This window comes from Haliotis rufescens, unplaced genomic scaffold (assembly GCF_023055435.1).
Source record: "Haliotis rufescens isolate VD_foot unplaced genomic scaffold, xgHalRufe1.0.p SCAF_15, whole genome shotgun sequence".
Classification (NCBI taxonomy): domain Eukaryota; kingdom Metazoa; phylum Mollusca; class Gastropoda; order Lepetellida; family Haliotidae; genus Haliotis; species Haliotis rufescens.
The window spans coordinates 23,461,987-23,484,029 of NW_025963835.1; the positions used below are offsets into that span (position 1 = coordinate 23,461,987).

Sequence of the window (22,043 nt, forward strand, 5' to 3'; positions counted from 1 at the left end):
AACCGAGGCACAGGTCTTGTTTGTTTGTTGTTTAACGCCGCACTCGGCAATATTCCAGCCTTATGACGGCGTCTGTAAATAATCACGCCTGGACCAGACAATCCAGTGATTGACATCATGAGCATCGATCCACGCATTTGGGATCGATGACATGCATGAACTAAGTCAGCGAGCCCGATCACCCGATCCCGTTAGTCGCCTCTTACGACAAGCATATGTTGCTGAAGACCTATTCTACCTCGGATCTTCGCAGGTCTGTTGACGTTATGACACCTAAGACATGGTTACAATAACAAATCAATCATCAATAATAGATGCATTCATCCCATCGCATCGTGGAGCACGTATCCCATGGTTTCAAGGATACATCCTCAAATCCAACAAGAAGAGATATGCTTGCCAGTCATGGGAATATAGAAAGAAAAGGGGTCCTGCAGGAGTGTCCTCAACCAATGACATCTTAACTAAAGTTATATATCATCACCGTTGATTTACAATGTATTCACATACACATATACATAGATAACATGCCCTGTTAGGCGCGACACTTCAAACATACTGGTAGTACTTGAACATTATGTGCTATATACCAAATATTATTTGTTAGTACTGCATTGACTTGTATGCTGGTGTAAGTTAAATCAGTTGTACAATTTATGAAAATATTGATTGAGATTTTACTCTATATTTATATTTTACAATTAGTGAATGCGTATGGTTTTACGCCGCTTTTAGCGATATTCCAGCAATATCACGGCGGGGGACACCAAAAATGGGCTTCACGCATTGTACCCATAACGGGAATGGAACCGGGTCTTCGGCGTGAAGAACGAACGCTTTTACCACTAGGCTACCCGACCGCCCCTATTTTACTATTAAGTATACTTCAGACAATATTGAAAAAATCTAAAAATATTGAAATGGCCCCCGACAGTAGTTCCCTATTGCCATTGTTCACATAATCCGATGTTAACGTGGGACCTGCCTGGACGCTGAACGCATGTCGGCCCGGAGTACCTGATCCATTTTAGTAACCAAAACAGCGTGCTGTGGACTTATTAATCTGGTTTTAATACGTCCCCGATGCGTCACAGCTGCAGAGATTAAACACCCGATTCAACCTTACGAACATGAACAGCGTATGGCTCTTGTCGGCTTAGCACGGGGTATGTTTATTTACGTGCCGCCGTCATATATCGGTGGAATATTGTTTATTGTGGCGCTAAACAACAAACAAACACTGCATAGTGTCTAAGTGTCTTTTCTTTCAGGTCTCATGGCCCAGTTACGCATAAATGTATGTAAACGCTAAAACGACGTCGATTGAATGTGGATACAACTTGTTTGCTGTGCTGACAGAATGAGGACATGCAGAGCGAGTGAATGAGTGTGGTTTTACGCCGCTTTTAGCAATACTCCAGTAATATCACGGCTTTAGACACAAGAAATGGGCTTCACACATTGTACCCATGTGGGGAACAGAACCCGGGTCTTAGGCGTGGCGAGCAAACGCTTTAACCACTAGGCTACCCGACCTCCCCAGGACATGCCGATAACTACATACATGAGCGTGCGTGCGTGCGTGCGTGCGTGCGTGCGTGTATGTGTGCATCCAAAGCGTGTTTCATATATCGCTTAGAGCATGAATATGAATTAATGAATATGTCGGATGAAATTACAATATATTTGTTAACAATATCATTAAACATACACTCAAATTGAGACTGAACTCAACAGTCCATTGTAGACAAAGGCCCACTTGCACAAAGCGATCTTAGCGCTAAGACTAGTGTGAGCCTTTGTTAAAGTATGGGAGTTACGATCATCTTAGCGCTAAGTGGGTCAAGGTCTTGACGCTGTGGGTGTGGGTTGGGTGTGACTTCGCTTACGGTTAAAGCGGTCACTCATTACGCCGAAGATGCTGTTTCCACAAACTCACTCACTCACTAGACGTTTAATGACGTAATATATGTATTGCAGTCGTCTAAGGCGACGCGATTCGCTGTGCAGAGTTGCGTCCCTTGGGCACGCCAGAACCTATGATTGTGGGTTCGAATACCGGTTCGCCCCGATTATGTTTCTAGGTATGTCAGCACCATACCCGTGCTCGTGGGTTTCACCGAAGTGGTAAACGTCTGAGACCTGCATCACTTCGGGCTTTCCTCCCACATTAAGCTGACACGCCGCGATATAACTGGAATACTGTTAAAAGCGGCGTTAAACCCAACTCACTCACACACTCACTGTATTGCGGAAGGGACACCAGTTCCAGAGTTGTGTGTAGTTGCAAGTTGTTTATTAAATCGCTCCGCCATCACAAAACTGAAATAGTGCGGCGTTAAACAACAAACAAACACATTACTTCAGCAGAAACAACTCCAAGTCTTCGTTGTATAGTTGAGTTATTCCACCACACAACTTTCATAACAATACTGGGCGCTGCGATAGCCTTGTGGTTAAAGCGTTCGCTCGTCACGCCGAATACCGGGTTCGATTCCTCACATGGGTACAATGTATGAAGCCCATTTCTGGTGTCCCCCGCCCTGATATTGCTGGAATATTGCTAAAAGCGGCGCAAAACCATACTCACTCACTCACTTTCACTCACTTTCACTCACTCACACACTCATAGCAATATTACTCAGAACATATGTTCATATAAACGAGTATAAGTGCATCAAGGATCGCAAAAAAACATACTATTAATATGAGTCAATTGTCCGTATCCGCATGAATTGTATCGTAAAATCAGGATAAAGTATTTCACCTGCCCAGAGTTGAGGTTTAGGGATCTAAAGTTTGACACAAGTTACCCTCAATAACGGAAATAACGACAGGTATGTGTTCCGCTCTGTGGCGTCGCTGTCCCACCCTTGTCTCGGCAGTTCACTTCCTGGTTGGGCGAGGCCGCCAAGAAGCAACAACGACAACACCAGACAACGTCGGATGCTGTTATGGCTGCTGCGGTTTATCTCGTGTTAGCTGTCATTGTTGGACTGGGACACAACACCGGTAAGAATGCCCATATGTGGACAAACACACAGTTTGAGCCAAGGCTGGACTAAGTGTGGCCTTAACAAGAAAGTACATGAATGTAGAGGGTTAAACGGCGATAGTTTTGTTTAAGACACAACCGTACATTTTCTTCCCTGACAGAAGCCAAACAATTTTGTCTTGACCAACTACATATCGTTTTTTGGGAACAACCAAAGTGTAAATGATTAGTTATGTTGGGTAGCTTTGAAAACGTGGATTAACGATTTTACATTTCTTCGGCCCTAATTGTTAAGGCTAGTTTGTTATTCGTATCCTGTATTCAATATTGATTTAGAAGGCAGAGGGGAAAATCAATTGTATACCCACATATGACGTTCCTTCTCTGAATGTAGACAATGGTCACTGAACATATTCCTCGTGAAGAGAATCTATGTCTAGTTAGCCCACCTGACGAAACATCGTGAATAATTGTGTTGTGATCGGTGGGTGGATTGATGGATTAATGGTTGGGTGGATCATTGTTGAATTATCAATCTGATTCCAAGCCGAACATGTGAGCACCAGACAGGGTGGAAAAAAGTACCGTCTTTTAACGTCTTTTAACGAGGTCTGTGGTCGGATCAGCGACCTTCCATTCTCCAGGCACACGCTCTATCAATAACAACACGGAGGCGGTCTCTACGGATGAATGAGTGAGTGAGTTGGGTTTAACGCCGCTTTTACAGTTATATCACGGCGTGTCAGCGTAATGTGAGAGGAAAGCCCGAAGTGGATGTGTGAACTGGTGTATCGAGAACGGAGGTATCTCTGGTTAAAGGGACCAATTGATGTGTGAACCGGTGTATGGTGAACGGAAGTATCTCTGGTTAAAGGGACCAATTGATGTGTGAACCGGTGTATGGAGAACGGAAGTATCTATGGATTAAGGGACCATTGGATGTGTGAACCGGTGTATGGTGAACGGAAGTATCTCTGGTTAAAGGGACCCATTGATGTGTGAACCGGTGTATGGTGAACGGAAGTATCTCTGGTTAAAGGGACCAATTGATGTGTGAACCGCTGTATGGTGAACGGAAGTATCTCTGGTTAAAAACCAATTGATGTGTGAACCGGTGTATGGTGAACGGAAGTATCTCTGGTTAAAGGGACCCATTGATGTGTGGACCGGTGTATGGAGAACGGAAGTATCCCTGGTTAAAGGGACCAATTGATGTGTGAACCGGTGTATGGAGAACGGAAGTATCTCTGGTTAAAGGGACCAATTGATGTGTGAACCGGTGTATGGAGAACGGAAGTATCTCTGGTTAAAGGGACCCATTGATATGTTAACCGGTGTATGGAGAACGAAAGTATCTCTGGTTAAAGGGACCAATTGATGTGTGGACCGGTGTATGGAGAACGGAAGTATCCCTGGTTAAAGGGACCAATTGATGTGTGGACCGGTGTATGGTGAACGGAAGTATCCCTGGTTAAAGGGACCAATTGATGTGTGAACCGGTGTATGGTGAACGGAAGTATCTCTGGTTAAAGGGACCAATTGATGTGTTAACCAGTGTATGGCGAACGGAAGTATCCCTGGTTAAAGGGACCAATTGATGTGTGAACCGGTGTATGGTGAACGGAAGTATCTCTGGTTAAAGGGACCAATTGATGTGTGGACCGGTGTATGGAGAACGGAAGTATCCCTGCTTTAAGGGACCAATTGATGTGTGGACCGGTGTATGGTGAACGGAAGTATCTCTGGTTAAAGGGACCAATTGATGTGTGAACCGGTGTATGGTGAACGGAAGTATCTCTGGTTAAAGGGACCAATTGATGCGTGAACCGGTGTATGGAGAACGGAAGTATCTCTGGTTAAAGGGACCAATTGATGTGTGGACCGGTGTATGGAGAACGGAAGTATCTCTGGTTAAAGGGACCAATTGATGTGTGGACCGGTGTATGGAGAACGGAAGTATCCCTGGTTAAAGGGACCAATTGATGTGTGAACCGGTGTATGGAGAACGGAAGTATCTCTGGTTAAAGGGACCAATTGATGTGTGAACCGGTGTATGGAGAACGGAAGTATCTCTGGTTAAAGGGACCCATTGATATGTTAACCGGTGTATGGAGAACGAAAGTATCTCTGGTTAAAGGGACCAATTGATGTGTGGACCGGTGTATGGAGAACGGAAGCATCCCTGGTTAAAGGGACCAATTGATGTGTGGACCGGTGTATGGTGAACGGAAGTATCCCTGGTTAAAGGGACCAATTGATGTGTGAACCGGTGTATGGTGAACGGAAGTATCTCTGGTTAAAGGGACCAATTGATGTGTGGACCGGTGTATGGTGAACGGAAGTATCTCTGGTTAAAGGGACCAATTGATGTGTGGACCGGTGTATGGAGAACGGAAGTATCTCTGGTTAAAGGGAACAATTGATGTGTTAGCCGGTGTATGGCGAACGAAAGTATCTGCGAATTAAGGGACCAATGGATGTGTGAACTGATCGATTGAAAACGGATTAAAGGAAATGTCTGAACAGATGGATGGTGAACGGACGTATCTACTTTTAAAGAGACCAATGGGCGTGTGTACCGATGCATGGAAAATGGAAGTATTTATGGATCAAGGGACCAATGGATGCGTAAACCGATGGATGGAGAACGGAAGTATCTACTGTTTAGCGGACCGATGATTCAATAGATGAAGTAAGACTGATGATGGTTGCAATGATCGATGGCAGTTGATAGATGGGTGGATCTGTGGATGGATCGATAGATGGCACAATGGCCCGATAGTGTGGCTGATTGGCAGGGAATTATAGTCATGGGGCTCTAACCAAATTATTTTCACAAGGTGAAATAAAAGCATCAAATATGACACACTGATACAGACACCCATACTAAATAAATATGGGGTAGGAGCCACCGTAAAATATATTTATAACTTCCGGTAGCCACTAAAATCCAATATGGCCGCCATTTCACTTTCCCAGCAATGTAAAAAATAGTGAAACTTTTAATCTTACTCACTATTGAGACATATTACATATCAAATGAAAGGTATTTTCATACTCTGGGAATGCGATTAAGGTTTACAAAATATATTAAAATCTAAAACTAATGGGGACAGATAATGTCATTCATTAAGTCAGATTGATGTTAAGGTAACACAAGTTTATGACTATAGTTCAGAACATTTGCATCTGCAAAGTGGTGTGCAGTCCACATGAGCTTTAATACAGTTGCAAATAATGCATTTTGGTTTGCATATTCATTTGGTGAGTTCCATCCATTCAAACTGGATGATGTAACAAATTTGTTCCACTCAAAACCTTCAGGGGATGGACATTGGATGGTGTAACAATGCTTCTTGAGATGGAAGACGCTTGGCAATCGGTCGAATTTTGTGGCAGAAGAGACCAATTCTCAGCTCATTGATTGATTGCAGAGAACATGTCTTCTCGAACATGACAACAGTAAACGCTCAAGCATTTGGAAGTGACCAGAATCTATGTTCAGCACTTGAAATGAATGGTGGGCTAGTTGCACAAAGGTTTCCATGACTTCATTTACAACCCGCCAAGCTTGTCAAGATAACTGTCTACTTTTCCCAACAAAAGCTGATGTTATGTCACACCTCGAACAGGCATGACTTGAAAATCACGAGAATGCAGCTCTCCTGAATGTACACATTTATTGATGTGAAAGTAGACAAAGGTCTTTCCCATTCCAAAGGCAACGTAAAATCCGCTTGGGATTGTAGTACAACTAGGTCATGAAATGTTCCAGTAAAGATGAACAAACCATCTGTATCCACTGTGCGCGTCTGCAGTGACGTCGTACCATGCACAGAACGAGTGGCAGTCCTTGGGTCTGCCTCCTCGTGATTGCAATTTGTCAAGAAGGTGAGGGTTGGTTGGTTGGTTTGTTGTTTAACGCCGCACTCAGCAATATTCAAGCTATATGACGGCGGTCTGTAAATAATCGAGTCTAGACCAGACAATCCAGTGATTGATATCATGAGCATCGATCCACGCAATTGGGATCGATGACATGGATCAACCAAGTCAGCGAGCCTGACCACCCGATCCCGTTTGTCGCCTTTTACGACAAGCATAGTCACCTTTTACGGCAAGCATGGGTTGCTGAAGACCTATTCTACCCCGGAATCTTCACGGGTCGGAAGGTGAGGGAATCCATCCCCTTGAATGTCACAGCTGCTCGTGATGTCTTATGGACAGCTATGGCTATTCTGCAACATTTGAAGTAAAGAACTGAAATAATTCTTCCCTATCCCGAGAAGCAGACAGGACATCCATCCACTTGACTAGTATCTTTGCCTGTTGGTATACCTTTCGACGCACACATGTTCCTCTTTTCAAAAGTTGATTCTTTTAGACTGCTCCGAATGTAAGACTCCCACAAAATGTCGCTGAAGCTGACCCATGAGATGTGGAATGGAAACACTGTCACCCAAATCATCGAGGGTGTGAATTCCTGTACTAGGCCAGGAATGGACAGGAGCTTTGTATTCATAAGAAGCTGATTGTTCCTGTTAATTTGACTGCTCAAAGCATCGGAAACGATCAGACGTTGGACCGGGTAACGCCAATTTGCCAAAATCATAGAGAGAAGGTTGGAATGCCTGGATCTCATGAGCAAGTAATTCTTTTAATTCACGTTCACAGTCCTTGTTTAGAAGATGACTTGCTGGGTGGAAGGCTGAATAATGTAAGAGAATATCTCTTGAGAGGTTCATGAACAGACTGGGTCCCATCTTCGATCACACTTTTGATGCATTATGCTGCTTATTTCCAACATCCTCCAGTGTGTTTACTGGGTTATAACTGCTTCTTGCGTGCAGTGTCGCTATCAAGAGTTATAAGGTTGCCAAAATCATCCATGGAAGGATTTCTCAGTTGTCTGGTCGTATCGGAAATGCTCTGGACCAGCTTCCGAAATGTTTCCTGTGCGGAAAGCCCTTGCTCATGGTGATGAGTGAGTGAGTGAGTTGGGTTTAACGCCGCTTTTAACATTATTCCAGTTATATCACGGCGTATCAGCTTAATTTGGGAGGAAAGCCCGAAGTGATGCAGGTCTCGGACGTTTACCACTTCGGTGAAACCCACGAGCACGGGTATGGTGCTGACATACCTAGAAACATAATCAGGGCGAACAGGGATTCGAACCCACAATCATAGGTTTCTGGCGTGCCCAAGGGACGCAACTCTGCACAGCGAATCGCGTCGCCTTAGACGACTGGGCCACCCGTGCCCCCTCGTGGTGATGAAATAAGCTTATGCCAGTTCCATGAAATGAGGTTACTGAAGTCGCCGAACTAGAATTGTGTTCAACGTTACCAAGCGCCTCAACTGTGAACGTTCTTTTTCAAGCAGACAAGAAAAAAGGACACTATGCAGGGCAAACTTGTGTTTCACACGCAAAATGCACCTGTAGGTAAAAGAACACAAAAAAGCTTTCATTTGATACATGACATGACATATTACAATAAATTTAGAAAATTTTACAGTTTTAACAGAAACGGTTTATCGGCCCTATTGGATATTGTGGCACAGCACGTGCAGCAGAAAATATTTTTGATGTCTACTGTCCTAAACCTTCTTATAACGATAAAAGACATCCACAGGCAAAATTTGGTGCGCTTATCCAGGCACAATCTGGCGTAAGGCAACCTCACTATAAGTAAGTTGTCCTATCCACTTGGTTGGTTGGTTTGTTGTTTAACGCCGCACTCAGCAATATTCAAGCTATATGACGGCGGTCTGTAAATAATCGAGTCTGGACCAGAAAACCCGGTGATTGACAACATGAGCATCGATCCACACATGGGATCCTATGGGATCGATGACATGCATCAACCAAGTCAGCAAGCCTGACCACCCGATCCCGTTAGACGCCTCTTACAAGTATTGTCGCCTTTTACGGTAAGCATGGGTTGCTAAGACGGGGTTGCTATTCTGCCCCGGATCTTCACGGGTCTGACCTTTCTGGTACAATGATCCAACTGCGCGTGTGTTGTGTAATGTATTACCGAGATGACCTTTCTGACCCGACTGGGTGTCTCCTGTACGTAGTAGATTAACAAGATGACACATGTCCCTGATCATATGTTTGTTGTGAGATATGTGTTGGGCAATCCTACGTGGCTCAAGGAACAAAATTAACATTGCGATATTCGTGATCTTTGCTCCCCCTGATCAGTAAATATTTCCTGACTGTACGTCAGATAAGAGGTGAGGGATTAACAACCTATTGTTATATAAATATTGTTATATAAGTAGGCAGCCAAACCAATGTGTTGATTTACTTTCAGCACCTCGAGAATTATATCCGTTTGATTGTAGTATTGATCTAAATATTATATTTAGAAATTTACCTCTGTAAGATGCTGATTTGAGTTTTAATGATAACTTTTCAGTTAATTTGAGTTTTTGTTTGTGCTAAATCATCTCCCTCCCCCATCATGTTCCTCCCTATCATCTTTCTTCCCAACATCTTTCTTCCCATCATCTTCCTCCCCATCATGTTTCTCCCCATCATCTCCCTCCCCATCGTGTTCCTCCCCATCATCTTCCTCCCCATCATCTCCCTCCCCATCATCTTCCTCCCCATCATCTCCCTCCCCATCATCTCCCTCCCCATCGTGCTCCTCCCAATCATCTTCCTCCCCATCCTCTTCCTCCCCACCGTGCTCCTCCCCATCATCTTCCTCCCCATCATCTCCCTCCCCATCATCTCCCTCCCCATCATCTCCCTCCCCATCGTGCTCCTCCCCATCATCTTCCTCCCCATCATCTCCCTCCCCATCATCTCCCTCCCCATCATCTCCCTCCCCATCATCTCCCTCCCCACCGTGCTCCTCCCCATCATCTCCCTCCCCATCATCTCCCTCCCCATCATCTTCCTCCCCATCATCTCCCTCCCCATCATCTCCCTCCCCATCGTGCTCCTCCCCATCATCTTCCTCCCCATCATCTCCCTCCCCATCGTGCTCCTCCCCATCATCTTCCTCCCCATAGAGTTCCTCCCCATTAACTCCCTCCACATCATCTTCCTCCCCATCATCTGCCTCCCCATCATCTGCCTCCCCATCATCTCCCTCCCCATCATCTTCCTCTCCGTCATCTCCCTCCCCATCATCTTCCTCTCCGTCATCTTCCTCCCCTGTATGTTCCACCTAATACGTGTGTGGTTTTTTTCAGATGCTCAAAGGTTAAACATAGTACTTGCGTCTGTCGAACTGAAGGAATTATCCAACGTGAGTCTCAACTGCACCTTGACCAATTTCACTTCCGTCAGCAACGTGACTTTTACGCAAACTTGGCAAGGGAAGACAATTCAGTCCATCTCAAAAGAAGTTGCAGATTCTGTTTCAACTCTTCAATTGGATGGATTTACTCTGCAGGACGCTGGCATCTATGAATGTCAAGTGGAACAAACCAAATCTGTTGAATCCATCGACCTCTCTCAGGAAGGTAATTCGTTGTCAAGAAAACTGAACTTTTACCATTTTGAAGATGGCAGTCATTTTAATTGTATCAGAGGGGGTAGTTGTGCTCTGTGTCTGAGTGCGTACGTGCGTGCGTGCGTGCGCACTGGTGGATACAGAGGGAGTGCCAGGTAGGGCACCATCTCTTTTTCAGTAAGTGTTAGCTCCGCACGCGGCCAAGTCACTTCATGACTTGGGTTTAAAGGGCGATGGAGTCGCCTAGTTGCTAAAGCGTTCGCTCGTTACGCCGAAGACCCGGGTTCGATTCCCAATATGGGTACAACGTGTGATGCCCATTGTTGGTTTTCCCCGCCGTGAAATTGCTGGAATTTTGCTGAAAGTGGCATAAAAACATACTCACTCACTTGATTATTATGCGCACACACCATTTTTCAAAAACCCTGGATCATCCACTGGTGTGTGTGTGTGTGTATGTGTGTATGTGTCTGTTTGTGTATGTGTGAAGTAGTAGTAGAGGTAGTAGAAGTAGTAGTAGCAGTATCCCCGTGCTATGGGTTTTCGGACGCTTAAGAAATATTCGTAGTTTTCTCTCTAATTACACCAACAACTGTAAAACATCTCATTCACTTTTAAAAGACAACCAGCCATCATCTGAGGATTTACAATGTAAACCCCCGTTGTAGCGTGAGTAAACATGGCCGTTCGAAAACGTATGACGTCGAAAACCTATGATCCGACGATAGTAGTAGTAGTAGTAGTAGTAGTAGTAGTAGTAGTAGTAGTAGTAGTAGACCTGTGAAGATCCAGGGTAGAATAGGTCTTCAGCAACCCATGCTTGCCGTAAAAGGCGACTATGCTTGTCGTAAAAGGCGACTAACGGGACCGGGTGGTCAGGCTCGGTGACTTGGTTGATGCATGTCATCGATCCAAATTGCATGGATCGATGCTCATGATGTCATTAACTGGATTGTCTGGTCCAGACTCGATTATTTACAGACCGCCGTCATATAGCTGGAATATTGCTGAGTGCGGCGTTAAACGACAAACCAACCAACCAACCAACTAGTAGTAGTAGTAGTAGTAGTAGTAGTAGTAGTAGGAGTAGTTGCTGGGTGCACTACTTTGTCTGATTCGTCTGCAGTCGAAATGGCACCGAGGTTGATGTCCGCCGCCCATGTCGTCGTGTATGCTGAGGTGGACACGAGGACGGCGTTGTCGGCTACGTTCCTTAATGTGTCTACGATGTGGCGAAGCAAATGGAGCAAGGATGGCAAAGAACTGGATCCAGTCGGACAGCGCACGGAGGGCCAGGTAATTGGCTACCGCATGCACAGCCACCAAGTTAACGTCTCGGGGTCACGTTTGTCGAGGACGTGGATGACAATGTCCTCTGACTTTGGATACTACTACGTGACGGCGTGCACAAGAGGTGGTTGCACATCTGCATTCATCGAGCTGAAACAGCTGGGTACGTCTGTCATTTATAACCTGTTGAATTGGTAGGTGACATCTGTAGTCATGAAGCTGAAACAGCTGGGTACGTCAGTCAGTTGTAACTGGGCGGAGTGGTGGTGACATCTGTAGTCATGAAGTTGAAACAGCTGGGTAAGTCAGTCAGTTGTAACTGGGTGGAGTGGTGGGTGACATCTGTAGTCATGAAGTTGAAACAGCTGGGTAAGTCAGTCAGTTGTAACTGGGTGGAGTGGTGGGTGACATCTGTAGTCATGAAGTTGAAACAGCTGGGTAAGTCAGTCAGTTGTAACTGGGTGGAGTGGTGGGTGACATCTGTAGTCATGGAGCTGAAACAGCTGGGTACGTCAGTCAGTTGTAACTGGGTGGAGTGGTGGGTGACATCTGTAGCCATGGAGCTGAAACAGCTAGGTACGTCAGTCAGGTGTTACTGGGTGGAGTGGTGGGTGACATCTGTAGTCATAGAGCTGAAACAGCTAGGTACGTCAGTCAGTTGTAACTGGGTGGAGTGCTTGGTGACATCTGTAGTCATGAAGCTGAAACAGCTAGGTACGTCAGTCAGTTGTAACTGGGTGAAGGGTGGTGACATCTACAGTCATGGAGCTGAAACAGCTGGGTACGTCAGTCAGTTGGAACTGGGTGAAGGGTGGTGACATCTGAAGTCATGAAGCTGAAACAGCTAGGTACGTCAGTCAGTTGTAACTAGGTGGAGAGGTGGTGACATCTACAGTCATGAAGCTGAAACAGCTAGGTACGTCAGTCAGTTGGAACTGGGTGGAGTGGTGGGTGACATCTGTAGTCATGGAGGTGAAACAGCTAGGTACGTCAGTCAGTTGTAACTGGGTGGAGTGGTGGGTGACATCTGTAGTCATGAAGCTGAAACAGCTGGGTATGTCAGTCAGTTGTAACTGGGTGGAGTGCTGGGTGACATCTGTAGTCATGAAGCTGAAACAGCTGGGTACGTCAGTCAGTTGTAACTGGGTGGAGTGGTGGTGACATCTGTAGTCATGGATCTGAAACAGCTGGGTACGTCAGTCAGTTGTAACTGGGTGGAGTGGTGGGTGACATCTGTAGTCATGGAGCTGAAACAGCTGGGTACGTCAGTCAGTTGTAACTGGGTGGAGTGGTGGGTGACATCTGTAGTCATGGATCTGAAACAGCTAGGTACGTCAGTCAGTTGTAACTGGGTGGAGTGGTGGTGACATCTACAGTCATGGAGCTGAAACAGCTGGGTTTGTCAGACAGTTGTAACTGGGTGGAGTGGTGGTGACATCTACAGTCATGGAGCTGAAACAGCTGGGTACGTCAGTCAGTTGGAACTGGGTGAAGGGTGGTGACATCTGATGTCATGAAGCTGAAACAGCTAGGTACGTCAGTCAGTTGTAACTAGGTGGAGAGGTGGTGACATCTACAGTCATGAAGCTGAAACAGCTAGGTACGTCAGTCAGTTGGAACTGGGTGGAGTGGTGGGTGACATCTGTAGTCATGGAGGTGAAACAGCTGGGTACGTCAGTCAGTTGTAACTGGGTGGAGTGCTGGGTGACATCTGTAGTCATGAAGCTGAAACAGCTGGGTATGTCAGTCAGTTGTAACTGGGTGGAGTGCTGGGTGACATCTGTAGTCATGAAGCTGAAACAGCTGGGTACGTCAGTCAGTTGTAACTGGGTGGAGTGGTGGTGACATCTGTAGTCATGGATCTGAAACAGCTGGGTACGTCAGTCAGTTGTAACTGGGTGGAGTGGTGGGTGACATCTGTAGTCATGGAGCTGAAACAGCTGGGTAAGTCAGCCAGTTGTAACTGGGTGGAGTGGTGGGTGACATCTGTAGTCATTGAGCTGAAGCAGCTGGGTACGTCAGTCAGTTGTAACTGGGTGGAGTGGTGGGTGACATCTGTAGTCATGGAGCTGAAACAGCTGGGTACGTCAGTCAGTTGTAATTGGGTGGAGTGGTGGGTGACATCTACAGTCATGGAGCTGAAAGAGCTGGGTACGTCAGTCAGTTGTAACTGGGTGGAGTGGTGGTGACATCTACAGTCATGGAGCTGAAACAGCTGGGTTCGTCAGACAGTTGTAACTGGGTGGAGTGGTGGGTGGCATCTACAGTCATGGAGGTGAAACAGCTGGGTACGTCAGTCAGTTGTAACTGGGTGGAGCGGTGGTGACATCTGTAGTCATGGAGCTGAAACAGCTGGGTACGTCAGTCAGTTGTAACTGGGTGGAGTGGTGGTGACATCTACAGTCATGGATCTGAAACAGCTGGGTACGTCAGTCAGTTGTAACTGGGTGGAGTGGTGGGTGACATCTGTAGTCATGGAGCTGAAACAGCTGGGAACGTCAGTCAGTTGTAACTGGGTGGAGTGGTGGGTGACATCTGAAGTCATGAAGCTGAAACAGCTAGGTACGTCAGTCAGTTGTAACTAGGTGGAGAGGTGGTGACATCTACAGTCATGGAGCTGAAACAGCTAGGTACGTCAGTCAGTTGGAACTGGGTGGAGTGGTGGGTGACATCTGTAGTCATGGAGGTGAAACAGCTAGGTACGTCAGTCAGTTGTAACTGGGTGGAGTGGTGGGTGACATCTGTAGTCATGAAGCTGAAACAGCTGGGTATGTCAGTCAGTTGTAACTGGGTGGAGTGCTGGGTGACATCTGTAGTCATGAAGCTGAAACAGCTGGGTACGTCAGTCAGTTGTAACTGGGTGGAGTGGTGGTGACATCTGTAGTCATGGATCTGAAACAGCTGGGTACGTCAGTCAGTTGTAACTGGGTGGAGTGGTGGGTGACATCTGTAGTCATGGAGCTGAAACAGCTGGGTACGTCAGTCAGTTGTAACTGGGTGGAGTGGTGGGTGACATCTGTAGTCATGGATCTGAAACAGCTAGGTACGTCAGTCAGTTGTAACTGGGTGGAGTGGTGGTGACATCTACAGTCATGGAGCTGAAACAGCTGGGTTTGTCAGACAGTTGTAACTGGGTGGAGTGGTGGTGACATCTACAGTCATGGAGCTGAAACAGCTGGGTACGTCAGTCAGTTGGAACTGGGTGAAGGGTGGTGACATCTGATGTCATGAAGCTGAAACAGCTAGGTACGTCAGTCAGTTGTAACTAGGTGGAGAGGTGGTGACATCTACAGTCATGAAGCTGAAACAGCTAGGTACGTCAGTCAGTTGGAACTGGGTGGAGTGGTGGGTGACATCTGTAGTCATGGAGGTGAAACAGCTGGGTACGTCAGTCAGTTGTAACTGGGTGGAGTGCTGGGTGACATCTGTAGTCATGAAGCTGAAACAGCTGGGTATGTCAGTCAGTTGTAACTGGGTGGAGTGGTGGGTGACATCTGTAGTCATGAAGCTGAAACAGCTGGGTACGTCAGTCAGTTGTAACTGGGTGGAGTGGTGGTGACATCTGTAGTCATGGATCTGAAACAGCTGGGTACGTCAGTCAGTTGTAACTGGGTGGAGTGGTGGGTGACATCTGTAGTCATGGAGCTGAAACAGCTGGGTACGTCAGTCAGTTGTAACTGGGTGGAGTGGTGGGTGACATCTGTAGTCATGGAGCTGAAACAGCTGGGTACGTCAGTCAGTTGTAATTGGGTGGAGTGGTGGGTGACATCTACAGTCATGGAGCTGAAAGAGCTGGGTACGTCAGTCAGTTGTAACTGGGTGGAGTGGTGGTGACATCTACAGTCATGGAGCTGAAACAGCTGGGTTCGTCAGACAGTTGTAACTGGGTGGAGTGGTGGGTGGCATCTACAGTCATGGAGGTGAAACAGCTGGGTACGTCAGTCAGTTGTAACTGGGTGGAGCGGTGGTGACATCTACAGTCATGGAGCTGAAACAGCTGGGTACGTCAGTCAATTGTAACTGGGTGGAGTGGTGGGTGACATCTACAGTCATGGAGCTGAAACAGCTGGGAACGTCAGTCAGTTGTAACTGGGTGGAGTGGTGGGTGACATCTGTAGTCATGGATCTGAAACAGCTGGGTACGTCAGTCAGTTGTAACTGGGTGGAGTGGTGGGTGACATCTGTAGTCATGGAGCTGAAACAGCTGGGAACGTCAGTCAGTTGTAACTGGGTGGAGTGGTGGGTGACATCTGTAGTCATGAAGCTGAAACAGCTGGGTACGTCAGTCAGTTGTAACTGGGTGGAGTGGTGGGTGACATCTGTAGTCATGGAGCTGAAACAGCTAGGTACGTCAGTCAGTTGTAACTGGGTGGAGTGGTGGGTGACATCTGTAGTCATGGAGCTGAAACAGCTGGGTACGTCAGTCAGGTGTTACTGGGTGGAGTGGTGGGTGACATCTGTAGTCATGGAGCTGAAACAGCTAGGTACGTCAGTCAGTTGTAACTGGGTGGAGTGGTGGGTGACATCTACAGTCATGGAGCTGAAACAGCTAGGTACGTCAGACAGTTGTAACTGGGTGGAGTGGTGGGTGACATCTGTAGTCATGGAGCTGAAACAGCTGGGAACGTCAGTCAGTTGTAACTGGGTGGAGTGGTGGGTGACATCTGTAGTCATGGAGCTGAAACAGCTGGGAACGTCAGTCAGTTGTAACTGGGTGGAGTGGTGGGTGACATCTACAGTCATGGAGCTGAAACAGCTGGGTACGTCAGACAGTTGTAACTGGGTGGAGTGGTGGGTGACATCTACAGTCATGGAGCTGAAGCAGCTGGGTACGTCAGTCAGTTGTAACTGGGTGGAGTGGTGGGTGACATCTGTAGTAGTAGTAGTAGTAGTAGTAGTAGTAGTAGTAGTAGTAGTAGTAGTAATGGTAGTAGTAGTAGTAGTAGTAGTAGTAGTAGTAGTAGTAGTAGTAGTAGTAGTAGTTGTAGTAGTAGTAGTAGTAGTAGTAGTATTCGGCGTCCGTCTTCTTTCAGCTCGACCGCAGCCACCCATTCAATTCCAAGTAGTTGACAACTTCACAGATGGCTTCTGGTTCACGTGGAGGTCACAGTTCAACGGGGGAGGGGGTCAACGTTTCGAGGTATCCTACAAACGTTCGGACTCAACAGCCAGAGGCTGGGTCTACAAGAAGATCGACGAGGACCCTGGAGTCGGACATACTGTTTATGCCCAAATATCGGGTCTCGTGAAGAATACCGGATATGACGTCAGAGTACAAGCCATCAGCACGCAAACTGATTCGCTAAAATCAAATTTTACAGAGGAGCTGTTTGTGTTTGTTGAAGGTAAGACATGCTATTGTGGACTTACACTTTCATGATTTACTATGTGAATAATATGATTTTATTTTTATGCATATGTGATGATGTGTTTACTCTGTGTGACTGAGTAAATTTGTTTTAACAGCTTTGAAATGTATTTTGTTACATCACGGCGTGTCAGCTTTATGTGTCTTATGTGAGAGGAAAGTCCGAAGTGGTGCAGGTCCTAGACGTTTACCACTTTCGCGAAACCCACGCGCATGTCCAAGGGAGGCAACTCTACACGGCGAATTCCGGCACCTAACGGCCGGGTTACCCGTGATCCAAGAATGCTGTGAAACTTTCATCCATTTCTTAACACAATTATATCAGACGTTGTGGTGAATGTTTCTAAACATTGAATTACGAAACCGAGTGTGGTTCTGCCAAACCTAGTGACATAATCAGGGCGAATCTTGGAATCGAAACCACAATCTCATAGTGAGTGAGTGAGTATGGTTTTACGCCGCTTTTAGCAATATTCCAGCAATATCACCGCGGGGGACACAAGAAATGGGCTTCACACATTGTACCCATGTCGGGAATCGAACCCGAGTCTTCGGCGTGACGAGCGAACGCTTTAACCACTATGTCATAGGAGACGGCGCCTTAGACGACTAGGCTAGTCGGGGCTCCTTCATACTGTAATATTGTCCACGAGGACATGGGTACATATGTGTGCACCGGCTGAAGTTGGTGTCAAGAACGATTAAGAAGACCCACTGTCGTAGGTTTGAATCCGAGATTCGACCCGATTATATTATGATCCGTGGCATCTCGGGACCAGATGCATTCCTTGGGGTTCACCAAAGTGATAAAGGACCCTACTCGTGTTGAGAGTTCCTCATAAGATTTAAACTTGGGGTATTACTTTAACAAAGCCTACTAAGATGCCAATTAATACGAATTCAGGTGAGGTGAAGTGAAATGGGGTTTAATGAAGCGTCCAAGATTATTGCACTTATATAGCGACGTGCGTGCACGTGTGCGTGCGTGCGTGCGTGCGTGCGTGCGTGCGTGTGTGTGTGTGTGTGTGTGGCTGCTTGTACTAGTCCGGGCTGATGTCGATTTATAGTGCTAGCCCACTGAGATAGCATGCCGATGTTTAACATGAATACCCCACTCATACACAGTATACTGACTCCGAGCCGACCAGTCCTTGTTTTAGCCCCTTAATGCCGAGCGCCAGACAGGGTAACAACAAGTACTATCTTTTAACGTCTCTTGGTATGACGCGGCGGGGGATCAAACCCCGGACCTTCCGCTCTCCGGGCGGACGGTCTACAACAAGTCAGACCTTGGTTGTATGTTGTGTATCGTCGCACCCAGCAGTATTCAATCTACATGACCCTGTGTGTTCATTTAGTCGGACTGTATATTTGTCCTGGGAGCTTACGACGACATCCATATAATATTTGGACGTCACTCTATGAAAGTTCGTACTCCATTTTACCGTGACTATTAAGAATGCCTGAATGGTCTAAATTGGATTAACATCGGGTATCAAAGTCCATTGATGATGGAAGCCTTTTCACACAAAAGTTGTGCGTATGAGTACACCGATATATCCATATCCTACATATAACAATGGCTGCGGATACCCCATCAAAACTGTACACGTTCGATATCGGAACAATATCGGCTGTTTTTGGCGACGTGTTTGACGTCCTACACCTTAACCCTGACTTTTGCACACAAATGTTAACGTTCATGAGACTTTTAGGGACATGTTCGGTAATTTTCTCATTGTGAAACCAACGATAATATAAGTTAAACAAATATTAGAAAAGTGTCAAAGAAAATCTTTATTAATAATAATATATTGTTAACAAAAAATCTTCCCGAGGCAAGCGTGTCCACTTGCCTATATCAAAGCCTAGTTTCTACCCTTGCCACATCAAGTCCCTGGTATGCATACAGACATTATCCCAAATAACACATATCGTTATTGGTGAGGAAGTGCAAGATTACACAAACTGTTTCCTCAGTAAACATCAGATTGTTGACAAATTGTCCTGGACCTTTGAAGATAGGCATGTTACTATATCTATGGACACCACGTTTAGGAACAAATGCCCTAGCGATCCTTTACTTTATTGTGTGATATCGTGGTGTACAAAGAAAACTCAAATGTTTGGACATAATTGAACTTTTCTGAGAATGCAAACACAACGACAAATCTAGCGGTATTCAGCTATACTTCAGGGAGGACAAATCCCAGTAAATCAACAGATGCCCTTTGGATTTATTACCCGTGAAGATCCGGGTTAGAATATGTCTTCAGCAACCAATGTTTGCCGTAAATTGCGACTATGCTTGTCGTGAGATGCGACTAACGGGATCGGGTGGTCAGGCTGCTGACTTGGTTGATGCATGTCATCGTGACCCACGTGGATCGATGTACATGATGGCAAGAACTGGATTGTCTGGTCCATTCTGGTCGATTCTTTGCCGTCATGCTGCTGGAATATTGCAGAGTACGGCGTTAAACCACAAACAAACAAACCTTTGGCTTTATTTGCCAATAGCACGGCAGGCGTTCGATTACTAAAATCTTATGTGACTGACCTGAATAAACTGAGATGACCACATTTCTGTCAAAGTGGGATGACCAGATTCAACCCGACTTGACCAGTGTCAATCAATGCTAGAGCAGCACCGGAAACATAACGCATTAACCCTCAGATGCCATACTATAATGTACTACATGTATACATGTATTATGGCTGTCAGGAGAAGAAGCCGCGTGTATTCTGGAACGCACAACTATTGTCATCTTCCCGAGGCAAGAGAGTTAACTGACTTTAAAAGTCCAGTTTCCACCCTTGCCGATCTGGGCTGGAATTCCTGGGCTTAATCGTAGCGCCTCCAGTTATGTCCCTGTTGTGCCTCTCGTAGTGACCAATCAGATTCCACCTCTCGTATTACTTGCATTTGCTTTGATTTTTTTTTTTTTTAAGTGAACTATCGCGATGATGTATTCTTCTCTCGTGGATAGGCTATACCGACACTGCAATTGTCTCTTGTGGGTAAGCCTTGCACGGGGTTGTATTCGTATTTCTGTGAATGTGCTGTCGCGACGGTGTATTCTTCTCTAGTGGATAGGCTGTCACGGGGCTGTATCCGTTTTTTATGGATGAGCTATCACTGTGTTTTATCCGCCCCTGTATGTCATCTACAACGTCGTTGTATCCGCCCCTGTGCGTGATCTATAACGTCGTTGTATCCGCCCTAGTGCGGGTGAGTTATAATATTGCTATACACATTTGAACACCTTCTAGATCCTGTGACGTCATCTGACATTGGAGTGGGGGCCGGCATCGGGATTGGCATCACCGTGGCCCTCCTTGTCGTTGCGGGGCTGTGTCTGGCAGGGTATTACGTGTGGCGGACAAAACGTATGTATACAGTTGCTTGTAGACAGACCTAACATCCATCATTAGAGAACTTTTATAAAAATAATTATGGCGGAAATCATTAGTGATGTGGCATCGGTTGAGCCTAATAATTTTTTATTGATTGTTCATTTACTCGTTTACCAATTGAACGCACCTGGTGTTGTATATAAAATACATACAGTGAATTAAAAACTCAAAATAATATTTGTTATGATGCACACATATATTTTTTTCAAATGGGACATGTATGGTTTTCACTTACTGTTGTTGATTTTCATCAACAGCAGTAAGTGATAAGATGTGTCAGTGCTGAAATTTTAATTTAGAATGATAAATATTTGGAATATATAATTTTAACAATATTCGGTCGACGCATTTGTTTCAGAACCAAGTCAAGGGGTAACTTCTCTTCCTCTATCGGCAAACATTAACGTGAAGACCGAATTGACATGGATTTCTACATCTTTTTTTCTGTGAACGTTCTGTTCTGTTGCAGCAGAGTGAGTGAGTGAGCTGGGTTTAACGCCGCTTTTAACAGTATTCCAGTTATATCACGGCGTGTCAGCTTAATGTGGGAGGAAAGTCCGAAGTGATGCAGGTCTCAGACGTTAGCCACTTCGGTGAAACCCACGAGCACAGTTATGGTGCTGACAAACCTAGAAACATAATCGGGGCGAACCGGGATTCGAACCCACGATCATAGGTTTCTGGCGTGCCCAAGGGACGCAACTCTGCACAGCGAATCGCGGCGCCTTAGACGACTTGGCCACCCGTGTTCCCTGTGGCAGCTGAGATTGATTTATGTATTTGTTGTGATTGTCAATGGGAGCCTCAGCCAAAGAAAGCGGTTGTCTAGGGTTGGTTGGTTGCTTTGTTGTTTAACGCCGCACTCAGCAGTACTCCAGCCATATGACGGCGGTCTGTAAATAATCGAGTCTGGACCAGACAATCCAGTGATTAATATCATGAGCATCGATCTACGCAATTGGGATCGATGACATGCATCAACCAAGTCAGCGAGTCTGTCCACCCGATCCCGTTAGTCGCCTTTTACGACAAGCATCGTCACCTTTTACGGCAAGCATAGGCTGCTGAAGACCTATTTTACCACGGAATCTTCACGGGTCGGTTGTCTAGGGAGTGCTTTAATTACAGGATCGTCATCCTGCTCATCTTCAGAGCGCTGGCGCAGTTCCTTTCTTCCCAGGGTGACGATCTTGACATCCAGATATTTGCTAGACGAGCACTTGAGTCTGCTACTGATAATCACTACAAATGAACTTTCAACAATCTCAAATGCGGCTTAACAGACGTTAGGAACTTTACCAAGCAAGTTCACAGCACGAGTAGAACATGACAAGTGTGATGACACCATGTGTGTTGAACCATGGCACATGCTAACCGGGGTGTTCTTTCTGCATTTCAGGTACAAACGACCCCCTTTTGAAGAACCCAGAATGCAGGTGATCTCTTGTGTTGTTCCTGTATATTAGTGGTGTGTGCGAGGTGTGTGAGTGTGAGAGAGAGA

At 46.0% G+C, this 22,043-nt stretch overlaps 1 protein-coding gene across 1 annotated transcript in view; it reads left to right on the forward strand.

Moving 5' to 3' along the window:
- The first annotated feature begins 2,863 nt into the window (after positions 1-2,863).
- Positions 2,864-22,043, forward strand: part of LOC124135211 — a 28,120-nt gene continuing 8,940 nt past the window's right edge. Inside the window, exons 1-6 of the mRNA XM_046500467.2 lie at positions 2,864-3,012; positions 10,205-10,477; positions 11,594-11,920; positions 16,791-17,102; positions 20,399-20,515; positions 21,942-21,978. Of these exons, the coding sequence (XP_046356423.2) occupies positions 2,955-3,012; positions 10,205-10,477; positions 11,594-11,920; positions 16,791-17,102; positions 20,399-20,515; positions 21,942-21,978 (1,124 nt within the window). The 5' untranslated portion in view covers positions 2,864-2,954. The remainder of the gene's footprint in view (positions 3,013-10,204; positions 10,478-11,593; positions 11,921-16,790; positions 17,103-20,398; positions 20,516-21,941; positions 21,979-22,043) is intronic.